At 38.9% G+C, this 22,789-nt stretch overlaps 1 protein-coding gene across 1 annotated transcript in view; it reads left to right on the forward strand.

Annotated features, from left to right (window-relative positions):
* ADGRV1 (adhesion G protein-coupled receptor V1) overlaps positions 1-22,789 on the forward strand; it is a 519,907-nt gene that overhangs the window by 178,975 nt on the left and 318,143 nt on the right. The window contains exons 59-70 of the mRNA XM_053664484.1: positions 716-895; positions 3,985-4,149; positions 9,660-9,777; positions 11,463-11,586; positions 12,712-12,850; positions 13,248-13,433; positions 13,700-13,932; positions 15,962-16,110; positions 16,866-17,067; positions 18,183-18,402; positions 20,479-20,718; positions 22,185-22,334. Of these exons, the coding sequence (XP_053520459.1) occupies positions 716-895; positions 3,985-4,149; positions 9,660-9,777; positions 11,463-11,586; positions 12,712-12,850; positions 13,248-13,433; positions 13,700-13,932; positions 15,962-16,110; positions 16,866-17,067; positions 18,183-18,402; positions 20,479-20,718; positions 22,185-22,334 (2,106 nt within the window). The remainder of the gene's footprint in view (positions 1-715; positions 896-3,984; positions 4,150-9,659; positions 9,778-11,462; positions 11,587-12,711; positions 12,851-13,247; positions 13,434-13,699; positions 13,933-15,961; positions 16,111-16,865; positions 17,068-18,182; positions 18,403-20,478; positions 20,719-22,184; positions 22,335-22,789) is intronic.

Raw genomic sequence — 22,789 nt, forward strand, 5'->3', positions numbered from 1 at the left:
TCATTTTCTAGTAAATGTCTGTGTCAAAGTACTGAAATTTCCCTTTGGGACACAAAAATATTTAATTATGTAGATATAGCTGGGATATTTATTATTGCCAATAGTGAAATCACCAGCTGGACTAAGTTTTACTTTTTTGTAAGTTCTGAAAACTTTAAAAATAGACCCAGATGAGTTAAGTCCTGGTCACAAACATTTAATAATAACCCATTTGGGTTTCCTTCCTTGTTTCTCTACATTACAAGAACAATATTTGGAACCAAAGGGGTTTATTCTAATTGCAGAACACAATGGCAGTCTCTATGGTGCTGTTGTATAGAATGTAATGTTAATACTAAGTATACTAAGGTTTATGTTTGCAAGATGCTTATTAGAGCCTGCGTGGCATTTCAAATATTTTTGTTCAAGAGTAAGGCTTCACTGTTTTTTGTATCCAAAAGCACTATATATTATTATATATATAGTTTTTTATATCTTGAAAATAGTAGGCTATAATTTTCTGACTTTGAAATATAATAAATATATGTGACTTAAGGATATTGTGAGCATAACAGGCAAAAATCTGGCATTTTTCATTTGCATTATGTTTATAAATTTTCAACTAAAAAATAAATAATATGTGTTCAAAAATTGCTATTACATTGTATACTCCCTCCCTCTATCCCTCCCTTCTTTCTCTTTCTCTCCTTTTTCCTTTTTTCCTTTTCTTTTGTAGGTTACTGCCATGATAGAAATCACCATTACTGATGACACTGAATTTGAACTCATGGAGACTTTCAGTATTTCCTTAATCAGGGTGACTGGAGGTGGCAGACTTGGGGATGACACTGTGGTAACTGTTGTTATTCCACAAAATGATTCTCCATTTGGAGTATTTGGATTTGAAGAAAAGACTGTAAGTTAAATATATTGGGGGAGGGCGTGGTTCCTCTAGGCTAATGTTTTGTGTAATTTTTAGTAGAAAGTTGTCTTTCATTTTTTAAAACCTCTTCATAACACTTCAGTTGCGATTCGATTCTTTAAGGTGTTTTGACTATTGAATTAGGGACCAATCATCCAATCAGTGAAGTTTGACAGTTACAAGAGCTCTTCTATCAGGCAATTCTAAAGGGGAATAGATTCCTACTTATTGGCTGTAATAGACCAAGACGTACTTTTTTGTCCATACCTTTATTTTTTGCCTGCCCTGCTGCCAAATAGCCATCCTGGTTACAAGGCCAGGTTCTGTCATGGGTCCAAGGAAATTTAGCTGTGGAGGTATATACATTAACGTTACCCTGCCTTCTGGTACTCTTTCTTGACTTACATTGAACAAAACACCACAGTCACCCTGGCTCATGTGTCTCTATAGTATTTATTCTTGTTCTCTCTTATTTTTTATTGGTTGTCTACTTCTGAGAGCTGGAAAAGGGAGCCCATTATTATTATTGGTTAAACCACTGAGAGAGAAAAAAACCTTAACCAAAGCACTCTAAATTGTATGATAATTATGTCATAATTATCACTTTACCTTTCAAAGAAAAATTTAAGATTCAATAACCATAAAAATATTTACATAATTTTGGGATACACAGTAACTTTTCTTGCTCCATATGTCACTGCTCCCTTATATGTAGTTAGTAAGTCACCACTGATAATTTTAAGAAATAACAAATCACTCTAATGCCCATTGCCATTACTGTTCCCTGGATGCAGTCCTAGACCTGCTGCTCACCTATCTGTGCTGGGTGTCCCATTTATCAATAGCCTAATAATTGTCAAATGATTCGATCACTGAAATTTCAACTTCATAGGAAAATGGAAACCATAAGAGGGACAGGCCATACTTCTGCTGCAGCCTAGTGAGACTCTTTCTTCCTTGGGGAGGGACAAGCAGAAGGTAGTATTTGTAAGGAGCTGGAGATTCATGGGAGAGTAGCTGTGAGTGTCCCCAGACAACCTAAGAAGTCTGGGGAGAGAGTAAAAGTGTCCATAATTTTACTACCCTGAGATAGACATCACCAGTATTTTGTTGCATTGCTATCTAGGCTTTCTTTCTTTGCACATATGTAAAGAAATATTTTAATACATATGAATATGTAATTTATTTTTTATAAAATATCTCTACTAGCTTCTGAAGTTAGATGAAAGGTTTAGGGTTTAGCAATCAAACCTCTAATTGGTAAAATCTTATAATCATGTTTTGCTTTTAACTTTGTCATACTTTTTGGACTTAGATATTGGACAACTTAATTACAAGCTTCTTTCATTGTTGGGAGACATGAAGAACCATGTTACTATTAATAAATAGTTTTTGCTTATTCATTTAAGTATTGTAGTGCATAAATTTTACTGCACTCTTGGTCTGGGGTCTCATAGCCTATGGTAATAGCCTCAGGTTTCCAGTTTGTCTTAAAGTAAGAGTTGGGTCACCCACCTACTGTGTTATCCCTCATAACTCTTGCTGTGTGGAGTAAATGAATTGATGCATGTGAAGCACCTATAACCAGGCTTTACAGTCAGTCTTGTCAATAGCTGTTTTTGTTGCTTGTATTAATATTAGCTTGTTACCAGCCCTTTGTGGCTTCTCTCCTGGTATCCTATCTTTCTGCCATAGGCTCAGAATAACACGGAGTTTATCTTTTAACTTGTATCTAAGATAAAGTTGGGCACACAGTGAACATTCTGTTAGCCTTGTTTGATGATACAGATTAGATTTAGCACTGAGGAACTCTGAGAGAAGGCCATTAATATAGATCTGTCACAATTACTAAGCTGCTCATGAGGATAATGTGCTAAGTATACTAAAGCACTGGGAATAGCAGAGGCCCAAGGAAATCTTGTGAAACCTAAACGAAAATATTATCTATGAAAACAAAAAGGACTTACATGCGCAGTTTGTTTATAATGGAGATTTTCTTCCCCATTTTGTTTCTTTCTGATTTAATGTGTCCAGCCTATTAGAACTGTTATGAATCACACTGGTCAGATGTAACAACTAGAGTCCAGGCTCCACTCTCCAAATACATGTGTGGATAGCTGGCCCTCAGATTCCTGTGAACTTCAATCAGTTTATGTATGTGCAAGAACCGACACATAATAGAAACTCAATAACAGTTTCCTCTAAATCCCTACTCTTGGCATCAAAGTCTGTTGGAGAACCAAAACAAGATTAAGTTATACATTAGATAAGTGTCTATCTTGAAAATGGAAAGTGTTGTGTTGTGTTCTGTATTGCATAACTGGTGGACATTATAGGCTCTATTTGGACTTGGCTTCACAGAGTCAATTTATGTAATTCAATTGAACCAGGCCTCTTAGTAAAGATATAATGTAGAAAATAAATAGTACAGGGACATTAACATACTGAAATTCCTTCTCTCTTTATGTCATGATAATAAAGTCTCTTTTAAATTTGGACTGACTGAACTTGGCAAACTGCAGATAATTCAGAGGGCAGTTTAAGTCTGTACTACGTGGGATGTCTGACAGTCACCCCCAAATCTTACTTCCTTAACAAAATATTTCTCTTTTTGTTATTTTTTTTCATGTAACTGAAAAACAACAGTGTTCCTAGTTGGGTCTTCAATAGCCATCTTGGGTACCAGACTCTTTCCTTCTCGTGGCTCTGTCCTCTTCTAGGTCCTGGAAGTCCCCTCTAGTTACTGGGCAACTGGGGGAAAAGTACATATGGAGGATTGTATGGGAAGTGGGTGGTCAGACTGTTAGTAACTTACGTTACTTCTATTTATAATGTTTTGGTCAGAATTCAGTCCTTTTCTTCACCTATTTGCCAGAGTAGCTAGGAAATACCAATTAGCTATGTCTAGAACAAAAAGGAAATGGGACTTGTGCAGTATCTTTTCTGCAGCTTGATTATACCATGACATAGATCGGGTTCTAAATTCAAAAGTTACAATCATTGTAAATAGAAATAAGATTCTGTTTGTTGTTCCTACTTCTTCTTTTTTTCTTCTGACCTTATTAAATTTCTTTTTCTCTCAGGTGATGGTTGATGAATCCCTTTTGTCTGATGACCCTAATTCGTATGTGACGTTGACAGTTGTGCGGTCCCCAGGAGGAAAAGGGGCCGTCCGACTTCAGTGGACCATAGATGAGACGGCTAAGGATGACCTCAGTCCTCTGAATGGGACACTTCATTTTGATGAGGTATGGTCAGCATCCGAACTCCTGCAGTTTCTCTCTTATTTGTCTTTGCTTGATTTTCTTTTCTGTGTGTAGTCTTAGGAATTCTTATAATAGTATTCACTGTGTTTGAACTTTCTTTGAAATTACCTGCACTGTGCAGGACATCACAAACATGCACACACACACACACACACACACACACACACACACCCTCCCCCCCCAGATATTGGAAATCATATTTGGTTCAGACAATGCCTCCATCTCACCATCAAAACTACTCTTTCTCAACACTTTGTTTCCTGATTGAGGGCGAAATCAGTCAACCAAGGCAGACATCTGGGTGTCTGCCCCATCTCTACCCATTGTGTAACTATTACATGTATTTGATCACTGAGTTTTGTCAATTTTCCCTTTTAAATATCTTTTCTCACTTTTCTTTTTCTATCATGTCTATGACAGTGCCGGCCCCCATAATCTTCCATTGGGCAGTCTTTTAACTTATAACTCTCTTCCAAATCTTCTCCCATCCTGTCCCTACTTGTGCCACCGATAGGGTTGTCATTCTATAAGATACCTCATGTTATGCCACCGCCTGTCCAGTGGCTTTCTCTTACCTACAGAAAGCTGAGCTCTGTAGCACAGCGTGCAAAGCCTCTCAGAAGGGAATCCGGGCTGCATCTTCCACCTCGCTTTTAGAATCATGTTTGCATGTATCTTTCCTAAATTTATAAAGATGAAGTAAGAAGGAAATTAATTGAAAACCAGAAAAATAGAATGGATGAATTCATTTTAAAAACGTTACAAAATAAAAGTCGACAAAATAAAGAAATAATCACTCAAGGGAAGAAAATACTGAAAATTATAGGTCAGTTCTTGGTGCAAATCTAAGCAAATAAATGTAAAAACCCACATGAAATCGATTCTGGTAGATCTATAGTAGATCTATAAAGTATAAAAACAGATGAATGTTTACAAATGAAGTAGGAATAAAAGTTAAATACTGGAATAGAAGCTCCCAAGGTGGTTTTCTGAAGGAATTCAACCAAGTATTTAAAGTCAGGAAGCCCCACTACTGAATGGGTTATGTCTACTTTTTGGGAATGTATTGACCTTTTTCAGAGCTTTCAATGCCAAACAGCACTGAAACAAATATTTTTTCAGTTTTCTGATAGGAAATTAAGGAGTTAATCAGCAAGCCCTCTGGCAGTTTGTCTGTCACTGGACATTCTGCCACTATACTTGAGGTGTTGGTACTCTAACGGCATTAATGATCTCAAGCCAGATGTTGCATCCAGTTTGTTCTCAGACTCTGAACAATAATGACTCAAGAAACATCTGGGTTGCCTGTCTGAGCCATGATCTGAAAACTTCTCATCCGGAGTGACAAAATTTAGAGATTACTTTCAGATTTCTATAAAGATTCTCCTCAGTAATAATGAGCAGTAATTTCCAGTGATCAGATTCTAATTGCTCAATCTGCTTTCCAGATGACTGGAAAGGTTTTCTAGTTTTGAGCAGGACGTCCATATTAAAATGGCACATAGTTTGATCTTTTCCCAATGGAATAAGATCATCCGTTTGTAGAGTACTACCTCAGGAGAGGTAGGTTTGTAGATCACTCTGTATTTTACACTCTCCATCTAGTTCTTTTTAAAAATATATATATTTTTTCTTTTTTAAAAGTATATTTTATTGATTATGCCATTACAGTTGTCCTATTTCCCCCTTCATTCCCCTCCACCCTGAACACCCCTCCCCCACCACTCCCCCCCTTTAGTTTATGACCACATGTCTCAAGTTCTTTAGATTTTATATTTCCCATACTATTCTTGCTCTCCCCCTATTTATTTTCTGCCTACTGTCTATGCTACTTATTTTCTGTACCTTCTCCCCCCTTCTCCTTCTCCCACTCCCCTGTTGCTAACCCTCCATGTGATCATTTCTATGGTTCTGCTCCTGATCTAGCTGTCCTCTTAGTTTACTTTTGTTTTAGGTGTGGTTGTTAATAACTGTGAGTTTGCTGTCCTTTCACTGTTCATCTTTTTTACCTTCTTTTTCTTAGGTAAGTCCCTTTAACATTTCATATAATAAGGGCTTGGTGATGATGAACTCCTTGAATTTGGTCTTATCTGAGAAGCACCTTATCTGTCCTTTCATTCTAAATGAAAGCTTTGCTGGATAGATCAATCTTGGATGTAGGTCTTTGGATTTCATGACTTGGAATACCTCTTTCCAGCCCCTTCTTGCCTGTAAGGTCTCTTTTGAGAAATCTGCTGACAGTCTAATGGAAACTTCTTTGTAGGTAATTGTCTCCTTATTTCTTGCTGCTTCTAGGGTTCTCTCCTTCAGTTTTGTTATCTTGGCTAAGGTAATTATGATGTGCCGTGGTGTGTTCCTCCTTGGGTCTAACTTCTTTGGGACTCTCCGAGCTTCCTGGACTTCCTAGAAGTCTATTTCCTTTGCCAGATTGGGGAAGTTCTCCTTTATTATTTGTTCAAATAAGTTTTCCACTTTTTCTTCTTCCTCTTCCCCTTCTGGTACCCCTATAATTTGGATGTTGGGATGTTTAAAGATGTCCTGAAGGTTCCTAAGCCTCTCCTCATTTTTTTGAATTCTTGTTTCTTCATTTTTTTCTGTTTGGTTGTTTCTTTCTTCCTCTGGTCCACTCCATTGATTTGAGTCCCAGTTTTCTTCCCATCACTATTGGTTTCCTGTGCATTTCCCTTCATTTCAATTAGTTTAGCTTCCATATGTTCCTCTAATTTGTGACTAAACTCAACCAGTTCTGTGAGCAACCTGATCACCAGTGTTTTGAACTGTGCATCTGAAAGTTTGGCTATCTCTTGGTTGCTTAGATGTATTGGCCCTGGAGGTTTGATCTGTTTTTCCATTTGAGCCATTTTTTGGGGGGGGGGGTCAGGTCATGCCTGTTATGTATGAGGGGCGGAACCTTAGATGTTCACCGGAGCAGGGCAACCCACGTTGCTGGGTTGTGACACTGTATGTGGGTGTGGGGTCAGAGAGGGAACAGTGGTGCTTCTTCCACTCTTTTTTGGATTTCAGTCTCTTCTGCCTTTTCCCACAAGCAAATTGGGCCTTTCTGGTGCTGGTTCCCAGGTGGGTGGGCTTGTGTACATTCTAGGACCCTTTGGGTCTCTCCAAGGAACTCTCCTGTGAGGCTGGGAGTTTCTCCTGGCACCTGAACCCCCACAAGTTTTTTCAATTGGTGCTTTTCGGCTTTATTTTCTGGCACTGGGGCCCTTGGTTGCGTGCATGCAAATGTGTGACTGCAGTCAGCCAGCTACCTTGTGTGCCTCACTGGGCCTGCTCGTTGTCACCCCACGTCCAGGGTCTGCCAGCCTCTGCCCGTGTGCCTGCACATCAGCCATCACTTTTTCCTTCCATTGTTGCAGACCCATGGCACACTAAGACACATCATAATTAAAATACAAAAAGTTAAAGACAAAGAATCTTAAAATCAGCGTGTTGTAGACCACTGCTGTGGTTTCAGGAATTGTATCTCGATCCCTTGTGGCTAAGGGCAAGGGACGACCTTTGGAGTGCCAGCCGCAGGAGACAAAGTCTGTCTCTGGTAGCAAACGCTGCCTCAGTTTCCTCTCCCTGCCCCCAAAGCTTGGTCAGAATTCAATGATGGGTAAGACCCCTCACTGTGGGGGGGGCAACCTAAGGCGGACTCGATCGCTTGGGAGGCCTTCATGGAAGGACTCTGGGGGCTGCAGCAAAGAGGGAGCAATGGACTCTCGCCTCCCCACCCCAGGGCTTTGACAAAGCCCAAGAACCCATGTTCTCTGGGAGAAGAGCTTCCTGGCTCTAATCCTCTTAAGCCTGAATACCTGTTGGGGTGAGATGCAGCTCCTTGCCTTGCTAGAGCGTGTCCTGGGGAAAAATCTGGCATCACAAAGACTTGCTGATAAACCTGTGAAATCTGCTCTGCTAAGAGTGCTTTCATTCATATTTTAAAAGTTTGAGCAGGAAACCCTAAAACTCTGTTCCTGATGGACTCGGACTCATAGTAAGCCCTCAGCTCTCTTTGAAATGGTATCTACTGTTTGATCCTTGCCGCCCTGTATTCCTGTGTATTACAACCCAATAAAAGCCTGAAGGAGGGGGCTTGAGGCCTTCTTTTCCCCTGAGAAACTGGCCACTGCCCACTTTTCCTTCCCAAAAGCAGATCACATCATGTCTCGGCCATATTCACTTTCACCCGTGGCACACAGGGGGGACTCGCGAGGAAGTCGCCCCCCACATTCCACGACCCCTCTCTACCAGGCGCCAACTCCGCCCCTCTTACCAGTCTGGATGAATGCTTGTAGGACTTCCGTACAGTTCAGTTTTCTGTCAGTTTTGGGGTTTTTTTGTTTCTAAATTTTTGTTGTCCTTAATTTTGGTTGTGTGAGGTGGCACAATGTGTCTACCTACACCTCCACCTTGGCTAGAAGTTCCCATCTAGTTCTTCAGTCACCAGGCTGGTGCATTTCAGTCAGTAGGCTGGTGGGTTTCAAACACACAACTGCATAGCAGCTTCACTGCTCTTGTATACCCAGCTCTGACACGCACATGTCGCCATTCTGAAGACTAATTTTGTAGTTAAGGTATACAGTCAGAGCCCCCAATTCACAGTACACAGTAAATGAAATGGGTAGGGGTGTTTCACTGCCTCCCATAAATTACAGATTTTCCATGAATACATTTAATAAGCTGTGAGTCAGGAAGTACACATTTTCCTGGAAATTCTTACAAAGATTTTTAAAATTACAGATATTATAAAATAGATATAAGGAACTATGGAGAAAAACTTGAATGAAAATATTAAAAATCTCTAAAATGCAAATAATGGAATTAAGATGTATTTGAGAAGGAATAAATAGCAGAATTCAAACTGTAGAAGATTAATCACTGATGCATAGGACAATGGAGTTGTTTTATCAGCATACAGAGGAAAAGATAGAAAAGATAAAGATAAAAATGATATTTGTCATGGTTGTCTCCAAGTATTCATCTAGTTGTCCTTTTTATATTTGCTTTCCTGTGTTCCTTCTCTTCCAGCCTACACTGAAAACATAACAGACATTCAAAAAATTTACTGAGTTCAGTGTAAGGTGAGAGAGAAAAGATCAATGCCTGTGGAAGGATTGAGAGGGATAGGGGACAGAGTTAAATGGGTAGTAGAAAGATTATAGGTGGGAAACCTATCATCTTTGTCTTTTAAATGGTCTTGTGACCATTTTGCTCTCTTGAATAGATTGGACTTTCAGGGATTGGAAATGTTTAGTAAATTTAGAAGTTGTGTTAATTTTTTTCTCCTTTTTGCTGTTACAACCCTGAATAACATTTGTAGTCAGAGCTAATTTTTATGTAATAATTCTCTTTAAAACCAACCCCTAATTCTAGGGGACAAAAAGGACATACTTTTAAAAATGCTTATGGACAGAAACCTTGCCCCACTACTGAGAACATTGCAAACGTGACTTTAGTCAATCTGGAGCATTAATTTCTGTCACCTGATGTAGACCGAGTCCCAGAAGACCATTCTGTTGCACGCGCTCCGAGACACCGTGCTGGAGGGGGACAGGCGTTTCACCATCCACCTGGTGTCAGTCGACCAGGCAGAAGTATCTCCAGTGAAAGGTAAGGGAAGCTCACGTTTTTTGGAAGTTGAAGAGCAGGTTCTCAGAAAAGTGTAACCTAATGATAAATAGTACTAAAATAGGTAACATTAGGTTTTAAAATGACTAAAATATTTGTTCAAACATAAAGATATAATTTTTTCTACCCACATATTACAGCTAAAGAGTTTTTAAAGTAAAATCGTAGTACTCAGTGTTAGTAAAGTCATATGTCAAAGCTTTCAGACAACACATTGTGTGATTTTTTTAAAAAAATAAGTATTTCTTTTAGCAATATTTATGAAATAAAATATGGAATCTTCCTAAATGATCCAAGTAGGAGATGGGTTAAATAATACTGTGCAACTATTCAAAAGAATATGGCATAAAAGGCCATAATTACATTAAAAATTAAGACTACTTAATTACATGGATGATTGGCATGTTAATAAAGCAGGCTTCATAACAACATGTTCAGTGTAATCCCATTTTTCTTGTGTGTATGTCCTAAGTATGTTTGCAATGATATACTTGAATCATTAGTGGGTTTTGATTACCTATATATTTTTATACATATTTATACTGATCACATATTACTTTTGTAACAAAATATTATTTTAAAATCATGTGTTATTATGTTTATTTCAGCCTATCTATACCCATTTTTATCAGATAATAATTACATAGATATTTTGACATTTCAGAAACAGTAACCACATTTCCTATTTATTTATGGTCCATGTTAAAGTTTGTCTCATAGATATGAAGAGAAAGGATTAATGGGTCCGAATGGTTTCATTGTGGTACAGAGTAATAACCATAAAAATGGCCCAGCAACTTGGATATAAAAGCTTAGTTACATGCCCTTTCTTGCCATTAAGAACTCCATCCTCTGTAAGGGTCTGTGACCAAAAGAGCAGAATTCCATGGTCAAGGAAATTCTCAAAATTGTCGAGTTCCACTCCATGTACCAGGGGTAGCTAAATTACCAGTGGATCAGGGTGAATCATTTATTAATATAAACAAGTTCATAGCATATTTCTAACTGTGAAATATCTGCAGATGACAAGCCACTCTTGGTTTTATTAATCTGTTGCCGAAGAAAGCAAGAGCTCAGTAATCCTGAGCAAGAGCTCAGTCCTTGATTTCATGAAACCCTGTGCGCTTCCACAAGCAATTTTCTTCAAGTTACTGCTCAATTATACTACATATGTCAAATTACTTAATATAGTTTTTATTTCTATTTTAGTAGGAGTATTTGACACATTTTCAATAAATGCTTATAAGTGATTAATAGTCAGAAAATTAAAAATGAAAGGGTAGCTTAAAGAAATCTTGCTTTTGCCCCATAGCCAATAGACACAGCCATAAAGCTACTAGCAATGATCTGCAAAATGATTATTGTAGAAGTGAATGAATGCAAACTGGTAGAGGACTACTTGCTTGTCATAGGAGTGATAGTGGAATTATTGCCCACTTTCATTAAATTGTGATCTTGGACAAGTTATTTGCTAAGTCTCCTCAGTGCATCAGTGTGCTCAAATGTCTTCATTGGTAAAATGAGCATATTAGTACCTAAGTTACATGATTACCATTAGGATTAACTCCTAAGATTAGTATATGTAAAGCACTTAAACATTGCAGGTATGTACTAAGGGAATACATGTGTTTGCTATGTAAACTGTATGTACATCATCTTCAACTTAGGTAGCGCATCAATAATCATTCGGGGAGATAAAGGAGCTTCAGGAGAAGTTGGGATAGCGCAGTCGTCTAGGCACATCCTCATTGGGGAGCCCTCAGCAAAATATAATGGGACTGCTATCATCAGGTAAGGATGTCATCATTTTTCTTTGCCTAGGTGGGGGTTTTAAAGTTTGATGTAAATAATTAGCATTTTTATGCCTTAAGTACATTGTTCTCAACACATATTTTTCAAGCGTTGTTATTTTATATGTTTATAACATTCTGTGGAGAGTAGAACACATTTTTTGGTACAAATTGAAGGCATATTCTAATGGTTAGAGCAGGAGAGTCAAACTCATTTTCAGTGGGGGCCACATCAACCTCACAGTTGCCTTCAAAGGGCTGAATGTAATTTTAGGACTGTGTAGATGTAACTACTCCTTGAAAGTTAAGTGAGAGCTTGGTGCTGCCTCTGGGTAGAGAAACAAGGTGCCGGGCTGGATAAAACAAGGTGGAGGGCCAGATTCGGCCCATGGGCCTTGTGTTCTAACCTATATTGAAGTCAGATTTTGAAGAGCTTTCTGGCTGTTTTTTGGGTAATTTGCACAAGCCCTGCTGTAGAAAGCACATGGTGTTGACATTAGATGTGTGCTTTTGGCCCTGTCACCAGCCATATATTGTACCTCTTCTCTGTAAGCTTGTGTGTCTTAGAAAGTCATTCCTTATGAAATCATCTGAATCAACCGTTGTATGATTCTAAGTGCCCTAAAGTTATGTCCATTGTATAACTATGTGATGGTCATAGACAACTTTGTTTACAGCAGTTCTTTTCATAAAGAGTGGGACAGCAACTAACAGTGACGTAGCTGAATTTCAATTAAAACGTTCCTCTTTTGGTACTTTATCCGTTAGTATTGTATGTGCACGTGTTTCCCATTAGAGAACTTGGTGAAGCTATTAACATTTTGTACCTTGTGTATTAAGTGAAAATCTATAAACAGCTGTTTTTTATTTTTTTAAACCTTCTATTTTTAGTATTTAACTTTTGCTGGTGTTCTTGTCAAGCAGATTTGCATGAGTTCAGTAACCTGAGTGTTACTATCTTGGAATTTTAAGACTTTCCTTTGGTTTACAGTTGATAGATAAGGTTATTTAAATGCATAATGTTTCTGGAATACATGAAAATTGTTTATTGTTGAAAGCCACAGCAAGTATCTATGAAAAGTTCCTTCAATACAAATGTATTGAATATGCATATGTGTTGTTGTAGCCTTGTTCGTGGCCCATCGACTTGGGGGGAGGTCACAGTGTACTGGAGGATAGTGCCCCCATCTGTGGGGGAGTTTGCTGAAACATCAGGAAAACTGACAATGAGAGAAGGACAGTCTGAGGCGATTGTAGTGATCCAGGTATTAATGTTACTGGCTGACGACACGGGTGTCCAACCCTTGGCTAATGGGCCTCATGAGGCCCAAGATGGCTATCAATGCGGCCCAACACAAAGCTGTAAATTTGCTATAAAACATTATGAGAATTTTTTGTGATTATGTGTTGCGATGTGTTTAATGTCTGGCCAGGACAACTCTTCTTCTTCCAGTGTGGCCCAGAGACTCCAAGAGTTGGACACCCACCCCTGTATGACCTTTGCTCTGTGTGTGGGGGTGCGGGTGGGCGTGGTGAGGTGGTGGGTGGGGTGGTGGGAGATGGTTAACATCCCAGATTTGTTGTTGTTGCTTGTGTGATAGATATTTTTCTCTTTAAATGTTGAGGATTCTGCTGCTGATGGCCCCTTTGGTCCTTCCATAGGCTTTGCATGATGACATTCCTGAGGAGAAGCGTCTCTATGAGTTCCAGCTCACTGGGATCAGTGAGGGGGCAGTGCTGAGTGAAGCCAGCAGCACTGCCAATGTCACGGTGGTGGCCAGTGACCTTCCCTATGGCCGGTTTGCCTTTTCACACGAGCAACTCCGAGTATCGGAAGAAGTACAATGGGTAGAGTGTGAATGCTTACAATCCGAAATGCTATTTTTGATTTTTATGTTGTAGCAATCTTTAAAATGTGTTTTCTTGTTCTTTCTTATTCCAAAGCTTTCACAAATCGATTTGCTCCTGTTATTTTCATATACCATTTTTATGCTGTCAGAAATTTATAATTTCAACACAGTGCTGGTAAATAGAACTAGAGGCAATAAATATTAAGTGTTATCTGGTAGGTTAGATATCATCCAAGTCAAAGAACAATCCTCTCCTCCCTGTAGGTGAACATCACAGTCATCCGTTCGGGTGGGTCCTTGCGCCCCGTGAGGCTCTGGTACGAGACAGTGAGTGGGAGCGCGGAGGCGGGCGTGGACTTCATCCCTGCACCAGGTGCACTCCTCTTTGAAGCACATGAGATGGCGAAAAGCGTGCAAATTGAAATCCTTGATGATGACCTTCCTGAAGGCCCTGAGGAATTTTCTCTAGTACTTACAAAAGTGGAACTCCTTGGAAGGTAAAGTAGAAAAGGAAAGTAGGAAAAGAAAACAAAACAGAAAGAGAGAAAGAAAAAGTAAGTGCTAGGTTGTGTAGGGATTAATATAGAACTGTGAAATTGTTCCTTTTCTTCTTTCTTAGATTTACGTGGCATTAGAGAACAGTGTGTGGTAGGAGATTATGACAAAGACTGCCACACTATACATTGTCCTAAAATACATGATTTTCCCCCTGAAAGTTGAAAGTATGTGTTTCTTTTGTGTGCAGTCACTCTGGGCAGCCAGAAAAATTGAACATGGCAAGGGCAAGAGTAATTTGGTGAGGACATAAAGTAACTGTTCTCTAGGTCAAAGATCAGCTGGCCCGGGGCCAGGGGATTCATTTCCCCCTATTTCTGTCTCTGTACCTGTGAATGGGCTGGACTGAGAGATTTCTTTTTGCCATCAGTAAAGTCTGTGTTGTGTTCTCCGTGGGTGAATGAGGTAGATGCCTGCCCAGAGGCAGTTTTATAGGGGGTTAAAAAAAATTTAACCAAGGGGGTCCAAGGGGGGTCATTAATGTGCACCACGTTCCCACTGAAGGTCAAGAATGAACCATATGGAGGCCCCTCATTCCCTGATTTAGTGGGAGCAGCCCAAGGAGCCCCTCCATGCTGACAGCTTTCACCAAACCTTCCACTAGAGTGATGTTTGCATTTATATTACTTCTATAGGAAAGTTTTCTCGTGTGTGAAAATGGTGTTGCATTTTATATAAATCCTGTGCTCTAAAAGTTTTTTTAAACTAAAATATTTCCCTAAGTGACTTAGGTGGAGTGTATTATCATTCCACCTGGAAAAACAGATTGTGGGATTGCATGTACTTCAGATCTTAAATTTCCCAGAGATGATTCTGTGTCTGGTGATGGGAATGAATTTGTACTCATATTAAGTGTGTTAAAATTTGACTGGGTTACCCATTATTTAAATAGGTAAAATTTGGTAAAAGTAGCTCAAGTATGAGATCATATCAGTGTTATTGACTAAGAAGGACTTGAAGCATTCACCCTCTCTGTACTACCCTTTTTAAAAAGCAATTTTTACATAAGTTTGATTCTGAGGAAACAAGTTTTACCTTACAGATAAATTTCTATTCTTTTGATCTGAAAAGTATTGTAAACCCATTTTGCCTGCTTGCTATAAAATTACCTCGGATCTACAATCCATCTCAGATTACTGATAACAATTACTCTTATCATTTAATATTTTAATTCCCTTTTCTAATTTTGCCTTACAGATAATCTTATTAAACAGCTTTCAACCTTTTGAAAACTAGATGGGGTAAAAATACCAGGTACATAGAATTTGGAGGATGAAGGAAGGACTAAAATGGCTCAGTGCCATTTTTTTTAGCTTCAGGGATTAAAGTGATATAAAACTCTGGAAGTCAGAACTTTTCTTAAATGGGAGTAACATCAACCTAAAAAAACAACTTCCTTTGCATCAATATGTCATTAGACAAGAAAACTACCATCTCTGTTGAAGAACAGAGGCATGGATTGTAATTGTTTTCCGCAGATATTAAAATATTTTCTTGAATCTTGAAGGTTTAGCTCGAAGTTTCTCCTGTGTCATACACTCACTGTTTCCCTGAAGTGGCCCCCTCAACCTTGCTCTGTCATTTTCCAGCCCAGAGGCTCTGTCTTCCAGGACAGCAGAGTGCAGCGCACATTACTGTTTAGGTCTGTTACTGTTCGGTGGTGCCTTCCTGGCCCCAGAGTTTCATTTTACAACAACTTCTTCCCAATTCCCTCATAGTTGTACTATCTCCCCATTGCCCAAGTGTAATAACTTTATATTAGTTTGGTTGCATGCAGGCAGAGATAATTGCGAGCAGCACTGAAATCTGTTTCAAACAGCATTGCAAGGGGGGAAAGTAGTATTGTAGTGTTGGGAACTTTAAAAAGTATTAAAATGCATAATAGGACTAAGTTATAGGAGCTAAGAGGACCATTCAGTTCATGCTAGGAAATTATATACTCATTTATTTTATTTTTTATGACTTTTCAAGAGGCTATGATTTTACCATCCAAGAAAATGGACTTCAAGTAGATCAGCCTCCTGAAATAGGAAACATCTCCACTGTCCGAATCATAATAATGAAAAATGATAATGCAGAGGGCATCATTGAATTTGACCCACGGTATACTGCCTTCGAAGGTAGGTTCAGTAACCTTATTTTAAATTTACCACCAATTTCTGAATCACAAGGTACCTGAGGTCGACATTATCAGTTTGAATTCTCAATCATAGATTTTCTTGGGGTGTGGGTGTGTGTATACACACCTGTACACATGTACCTTCATATGTATATGCACATGTACATACACATATGTGCATGTATACCTCCACATGAATTTGTTTATGCCCTAATGTATTTATATATTTATTTTAAAATAAATTTTTGAGTTACTTTTGAACAATCTTGAACCTTCCTTACTTATATGTGCCAAAGCTGAATGGTTAGGAACAAGGCAATTTAGAAAAATTATGTTTAACCTTAGGATTATTGAAATATTTGTATTTTAAACATTTTTATGACTATATTTTTAACTTATGCAACACCTAATTGTCTCTGTGATTGGAAATCAGTGACTATCCACTTTCTAACAAAGCGGCACTTATTAGCATGTGGCACATGGAGGAAGATTGCCTATGCCGATGATTACATAGGCTATTTAAATTCTTAATTATACTGTTCTCTGGGACTTTCAATCTTTGACAAATTTTATTCCTCCTGAAAAACAAGTCATGAAATTTTCAACAGTCATATTTTAAAGCGATAAATGAACTACGGACAAATTGAGTACTTGCCCTGCGCCATTATATGTAATTGCCGTGCTTAATTTGACCGCGTCTTATAAAAGTGAGTAGCTGTGCCTGGCACCCCAGCTAAGCGGAAATGCCTGTTACAGTGGAGGAGGATGTCGGGCTGATCACGATCCCGGTGCTGAGGCTGCATGGAACCCACGGCCGTGTGACAGCTGACTTCATCTCTCAGAGCTCCTCCGCGGTGCCCGGTGGCGTCGATTATATCCTGCACGGTGATTCAGTCACGTTTCAGCATGGGCAGAGCTTAAGTTTCATCAATGTCTCCATCATTGATGACAATGAAAGGTAACTATTTAGTGATATCAGAAATACAGAAGCCCCCCCCCCCCACAGGGGATTATTCTAAGCCCCCCAGTGGATGTCTGAAACTGCAGATAGTACTGAACCCTATATATGCTATGTTTTTTTCTATACATGACAAAGTTTAACTTATAAATTAGGCACAGTAAGAGATTAACAACAATAACTAATGATGAAATAGAATAATTATAACAGTATACTGTAAAACATATCTTAATTATATTCTACTTATCCTTCCTCTTATGATGATGTGAGGTAGCGATGCCATCATGATGAGATGAAGTGAGGCAAATAACTTAGGCCCTGTGACGTAAGCTCCCGTGAGAGTTACTTGAACAAAACACTGTGGTACTGAGACAGTCAATCTGGTAACCCACATGACTACTAAGTGACTGAAAGTGGGGTGCTTATTCATGCACTGGACAGAGGGGTCATTGGTGTCATAGTAGGGAGGGACTGGGTCAGTGGGAGATTTCATCATGCTGCTTAGCATGGTATGAAATTTAAAACTTACAAGTGCTGTTTCTGGAATTTTTCATTTAATATTTTTGTACCTCCCTTGGCTGGAGGTAACAAACCACCAAAAGTGAAACTGCAAACACTGGGAGGCTGCGGTAGTACGGGTGTACAGAAAACGTGAAGAGTGGGTTCCAGCCCTGACCTATGTTTTGTAGTTATAGTAGAATTTTAGATTATATATATGGCCATGAGGAACAGGTGGTAAATTAGGGGCAGGGTGCACTGGGGTAGAGAAAGGTATTGGGAGACCATTGTAACTGCATGTTACTTTTTTCAAATATAGGCATAATTTTTTTTTACCTTAGACTTGAAAAACCTAATCAGAATTTAGAAACATTCTGAAATTCACTTCTTCAATGCATTAAGCAATTAAAAAGAGAAGAAGAAAGGCTAATGACCAGCCCAGGTTATATAGTATTGAAGTTGATCATTTCTGCCTTTAGCTGAACGCTGTCGTCTTCACTTTGTGTGTGACTACTGTGCCTTGAATATGTATGACCAATTAGGAAAATGAGTAGTTATTTGGATTTTAGAGGCATTTTAATGTATTTAGACTCACAGAATTGCTCCTTTCTATGCAGTGAATTTGCAGAGCCCATTGAAATTCTGCTCATTGGAGCTACTGGAGGAGCGGTCCTTGGGCGCCACCTAGTGAGCAGAATCATGATCGCTAGGAGTGACTCTCCATTTGGCGTTGTAAGATTTCTTAATGAAAGCAGAATATCTCTTCCTAATCCCAATTCCACAGTGATTTTATTCTTGGTGCTGGAGCGCACTGGAGGACTTTTAGGAGATATACAGGTATAGTATATTATTCCCATGGTTTCAAAAATAATTTTTGATATTTCAGTTTGGCATTGGATTTTTGTATTTCTCAAATACATTCATTTATTCACAATCAATAATATTTATTAATTACCTAGTAGATGTAAAGTAGCTCCTGAGTTCTGTGAGGCACATAAAAATATATGAGACATACAGCTTCTTCAGCATATAGCTATCCTCATGGAACTCTTGAGAGCACTTTAAAAATTAAATGGTGGATTCTGGTAGAATGCATTAATTTAGCAAGTATTTGTTGAGTGCTTTCCCTGTTGTGAGCACTGAGAACACACTGGTGAACAAGACGGACCTTGTCTCTGTTCTCAGAGTTTTTAGAACAATACACAAATAAATAAAAGGAAGATGATTGGATAATACTAAGTGCTTGTTGGAATGTAAAATCCAGAGACACAGTCACTAGTGACCTGCTGGCTGCTCTCAGTCGGATGGTGAGGATGTGATGTTCACATGGAAAGCTAGATGGTGAGAAACAGGTGGTCGTGTCACTGTTCATTGTTAGAGGGATGAGCGTTTGGGGAGAGGGAAGGCCAGCACAGGCCCACTGGCCTGGCACGTTGGAGGTCCGGAGAGGTCTGTGTCGTGAGCGGCTTGGAGGTACGGGGATCATAGCGCAGGACAGATCATGGGTTTAGTGTGTGCTTGATCAAGAGAACCTCCTAAAACAGGTTAAAGATTTTATGTTGAGTGCAAATAGGATGCTATTAGAAAGTTTGGAGCAGGGTACTGATGTCGATGTCACTGGGTTGTCATTTTAAACAGCTCCCTCAGGTCAGCTGTGAGGAAAATGGACTGTGAAGAAGCTGGATTAGAAGCAGGATGGGTAGTGAGGAGGCTGTTGTCCTCCAGTGTCCAGGGCAAAGTTGTCAGCGCAGACAAGGGTGGAGATGGAGATGGTGAGAAGTGAATAGACATTGAGAATGTTTTGGAAGAAAAACTCATTGGGCTAATGACAGCTGAGGAGGAGGGGAGAAGAATCAAGGATAACTGCTAGAATGTTAGTTTCAGCAACTGGGTATATGATAGTGCTGCTCACTGAAGTACAGAAGCTTGAGAGAGAAGCAAGAGTTCAGTTTGGCCATGTTCATTTGAGATAGCTACAAGATACCCCATGGGAAGGGGCCAGGTAGTCAGGGGGCTGTACAAGTGCAAGTTGTGGGGGAGAGGTTAGGGAAGGTCTTGACACAAATGCAGACATTTGTGAGTATGAGGCCTGAGGAGTGCTGAAAGAAATGTAAAGGATGCAGACCTGAGCCCCAGACTCCCCGCATTTAGGGATCAGAGGAGGGAGAGCCAATGAAGAAGACTGAGAAGTAAGGGAAGAGGAAACTAGGAAACGAGGAAGGCTTTAATCCTGTGGGTATAATGTAAGTCAAGAGATACAGGGGAACGTTTTAAGAAAAAGGAGGTGATTAGTTGTGAACAATGCTGTTGAAAGAGAAAAGAAGCAAAGAGAAGTGCTCAGTTTTCTTTCTTCATGGATATTGAAAAACATACAAATTTAAATTATAGGGACTTTTAAAAATGCATTTATTAGATTGTAGAAACTTTGCTTATTACAGGTGATGAAAATGTCTGTTCATTTTACACTAGGAATTTATTGAAATAGAGTTAGAAGGGATTGCACACACAGCAGACTTCTCACGTGGTTTTATTATTCAAACAGGTTTTGATGGACAGGACCTGTGCGCACAGCAGGACAGTGTGTGCTCATGTATTTAGCTATTTTATATTTCTCTAATATATACTTTTAAATATGTACTTTTATATTTTCCTTATCCTGTGATGGTGAAAAACAACCAGGTATTCATATTTCTCTTTTCTTGTCAGACATTGTCATTCATGAAAACTGATATTCTGTAGTTACACAAATATCAGTCATTACAAATTTGAGTTGATAGCAGGAATGTTCTGTAAATATTCTAGAAGATAATTTATATGTATATATGTATTTTTTAAATACTTCATTTCCTGCCAAGTAATTCTTACTTTAAAGAATTACTGATCACATCTGTTTGAAAAAATAACACCCTGCAGGTGAACTGGGAGATAGTGGGACCCAACTCTCAGGAGGCCCTGCCGCCCCAGAACAGAGACATTGCCGCCCCCGTGAGCGGCTCCTTCCATTTCGGAGAGGGCGAAGGTGGCATGAGAACCATAATTCTGACCGTCTATCCTCATGAAGAAATTGAAGTTGAAGAGACTTTTATTATTAAACTTAACCTTGTGAAAGGAGAAGCTAGATTAGACTCCAGAGCCAAACATGTGACACTAACAGTAAGTCTGACTTTATTTTCCCACAGAATTTTTGATGGAGTTATGAGAAAATGCATTTGCATTTTTTTGAAACTCTATAGGCTTATGATGGATTGTAGGTTATAAAACCAAATGAAGTTATAATAATTCCTATGGTTGTTCTATTACTTTCTTACATAGCCTTATCATTACTGTTATTTTAAAGAAGGCTTTAATATAGTGAGAAATATTTACTTTACACTCTTCAAGAAAATTTGGTGTTTTGGGAGTTATTTGCCACTTTTAGGGAGTGGTATTTGTGATATCATCCTGAACATCGGATATCTTTGCCATCAAAGTACATAAAAAATATTAACTGGTTATCAGTCAGATTGTGTGAAGGAAAAGTGTCATTTGTTCAGTTAGCACAGCGATGTGTTCAACTCGATTTGGATTCAGCATATTTGATAGGGACTACCCCATCCATCAGCTCAGAAAGTGTTGGACCAAGGCTGTGAAATTGATACGGAGAAATGGACATTTTTTAAGTTTGTAAAATACTCTTTTCTGGGGTCTGTGTCAGTTATATTTTACCAGAGAAATAGAGAGAGGGAGGGACAGGCAGAGGAAGAGAGAGAGAAAAACAGACTGATTGACTGACTTTGACTGTTGGAACCAACAAGCTCTGCAAGCTCTGGGTTTTCTTGTATTGAAATTTCTGGGGGGCTAAAGAGGTTGATAATCTTGGCAGAGGACTACTTCACACTCCCATAAAGGATTCCAAAACAGAATATGGCAGAATCGGAACAATCCATCTCTTTTCCGAGATTAATTTAGCAGAAAAAGAAATGGCAAGCAGGCAGTCTGGCAGGCGAAAAACCCAGGAAAGGGTTGAAGTTGCCATCTTGACTTGGAATTTTGTGAGCCAGGCCAGCAGGCTGGAAGCTCATGCAGGTTTCTAAATTGAAGCACACGCACATTATTGAGGATAATCTCCTTCACTGAAGTCAACTGAATGTAAATATTAATCACATCTGCAAAATACCTTTATAGCAACATCTGGACTAGTGTTTGGCCAAACAGTTGGACACCGTAATGTTTATGTCGACACATAAATCTAAGCATCACAGGGCTTTTTGTGCTCTCTACATTGTATTATAACTAGTAGAAAGAAGTTAGCCAAAGTTAACTGGTTATATAAAACAAATGTAAGGCAAATAAGCCTAAATTGAGGCATCAAATTGCTATCCTTTTGAGATTCTACAAATTGTAATTTTCCAGGCATTTATTTCCATTTTCCTTGGGAATAAGAAAGTACTTGTTTTAGGAAACAATCAGTACTATAAAGAAAAGTTTAAAATATCATATAGCTAGGTACATTGTATTTAAGTATTATTTCTATATTTCTTCTATTTCTTCAGCTATGTCTGTGTTAATAAGTTAGAATAATGTATTTTCACTTATAGTTGTTAAATATGTAATTCACTTTGCTCTGCTTCTATTTTTAGATACAAAAGTTTGGTGATCCCAATGGCGTGGTCCAGTTTGCTCCTGAATCTTTATCTGTGAAAACCTACTTGGAGCCTTCAGCTCTGGAAGGGCCACTGATCATTACTTTCTTTGTCAAAAGAGTCAAGGGCATTTTGGGAGAGATTAAGGTACCATATTTCATTTGACTTTTAATTTATTTTTAGAGAGGTGAAGGGAGGGAGAGGAGAGAAACTTCAAAGTGTGGTTGCCTCTTGAGCACCCCCTACTGGGTACCTGGCCTGCAGCCCAGGCAACTGGAACTCAAACCAGTGACAGTTTCATTCAGTGGCACTCAATCCACCAAACCACACCAGCCAAGGTTCATTTAATTTTTAAGTAGAGTGAAAATTTGCTTAACAAACATGGTTGAGAAGGACAGAGAAAACTGCGTTGGTCTGGTTTTTAAAGGTTTTTACAAACCAAAGTGACATGAGTTTTCAGAGAAGCTGAGAAGGTTCTTTTAAGAACCGTCAGGATGTCCAGCCCGCATCAACCTCCAGCGATCTGTCTGCATTCTGTTACGATTAAATTAAAGAAATCTTCATCATACTTACTCATGAAGAGTGTGACTAAGCTGTTTTGT

This window comes from Artibeus jamaicensis, unplaced genomic scaffold (assembly GCF_021234435.1).
Source record: "Artibeus jamaicensis isolate MK-2021 breed Jamaican fruit bat unplaced genomic scaffold, CSHL_Jam_final contig_373, whole genome shotgun sequence".
Taxonomy (NCBI): Eukaryota; Metazoa; Chordata; class Mammalia; order Chiroptera; family Phyllostomidae; genus Artibeus; species Artibeus jamaicensis.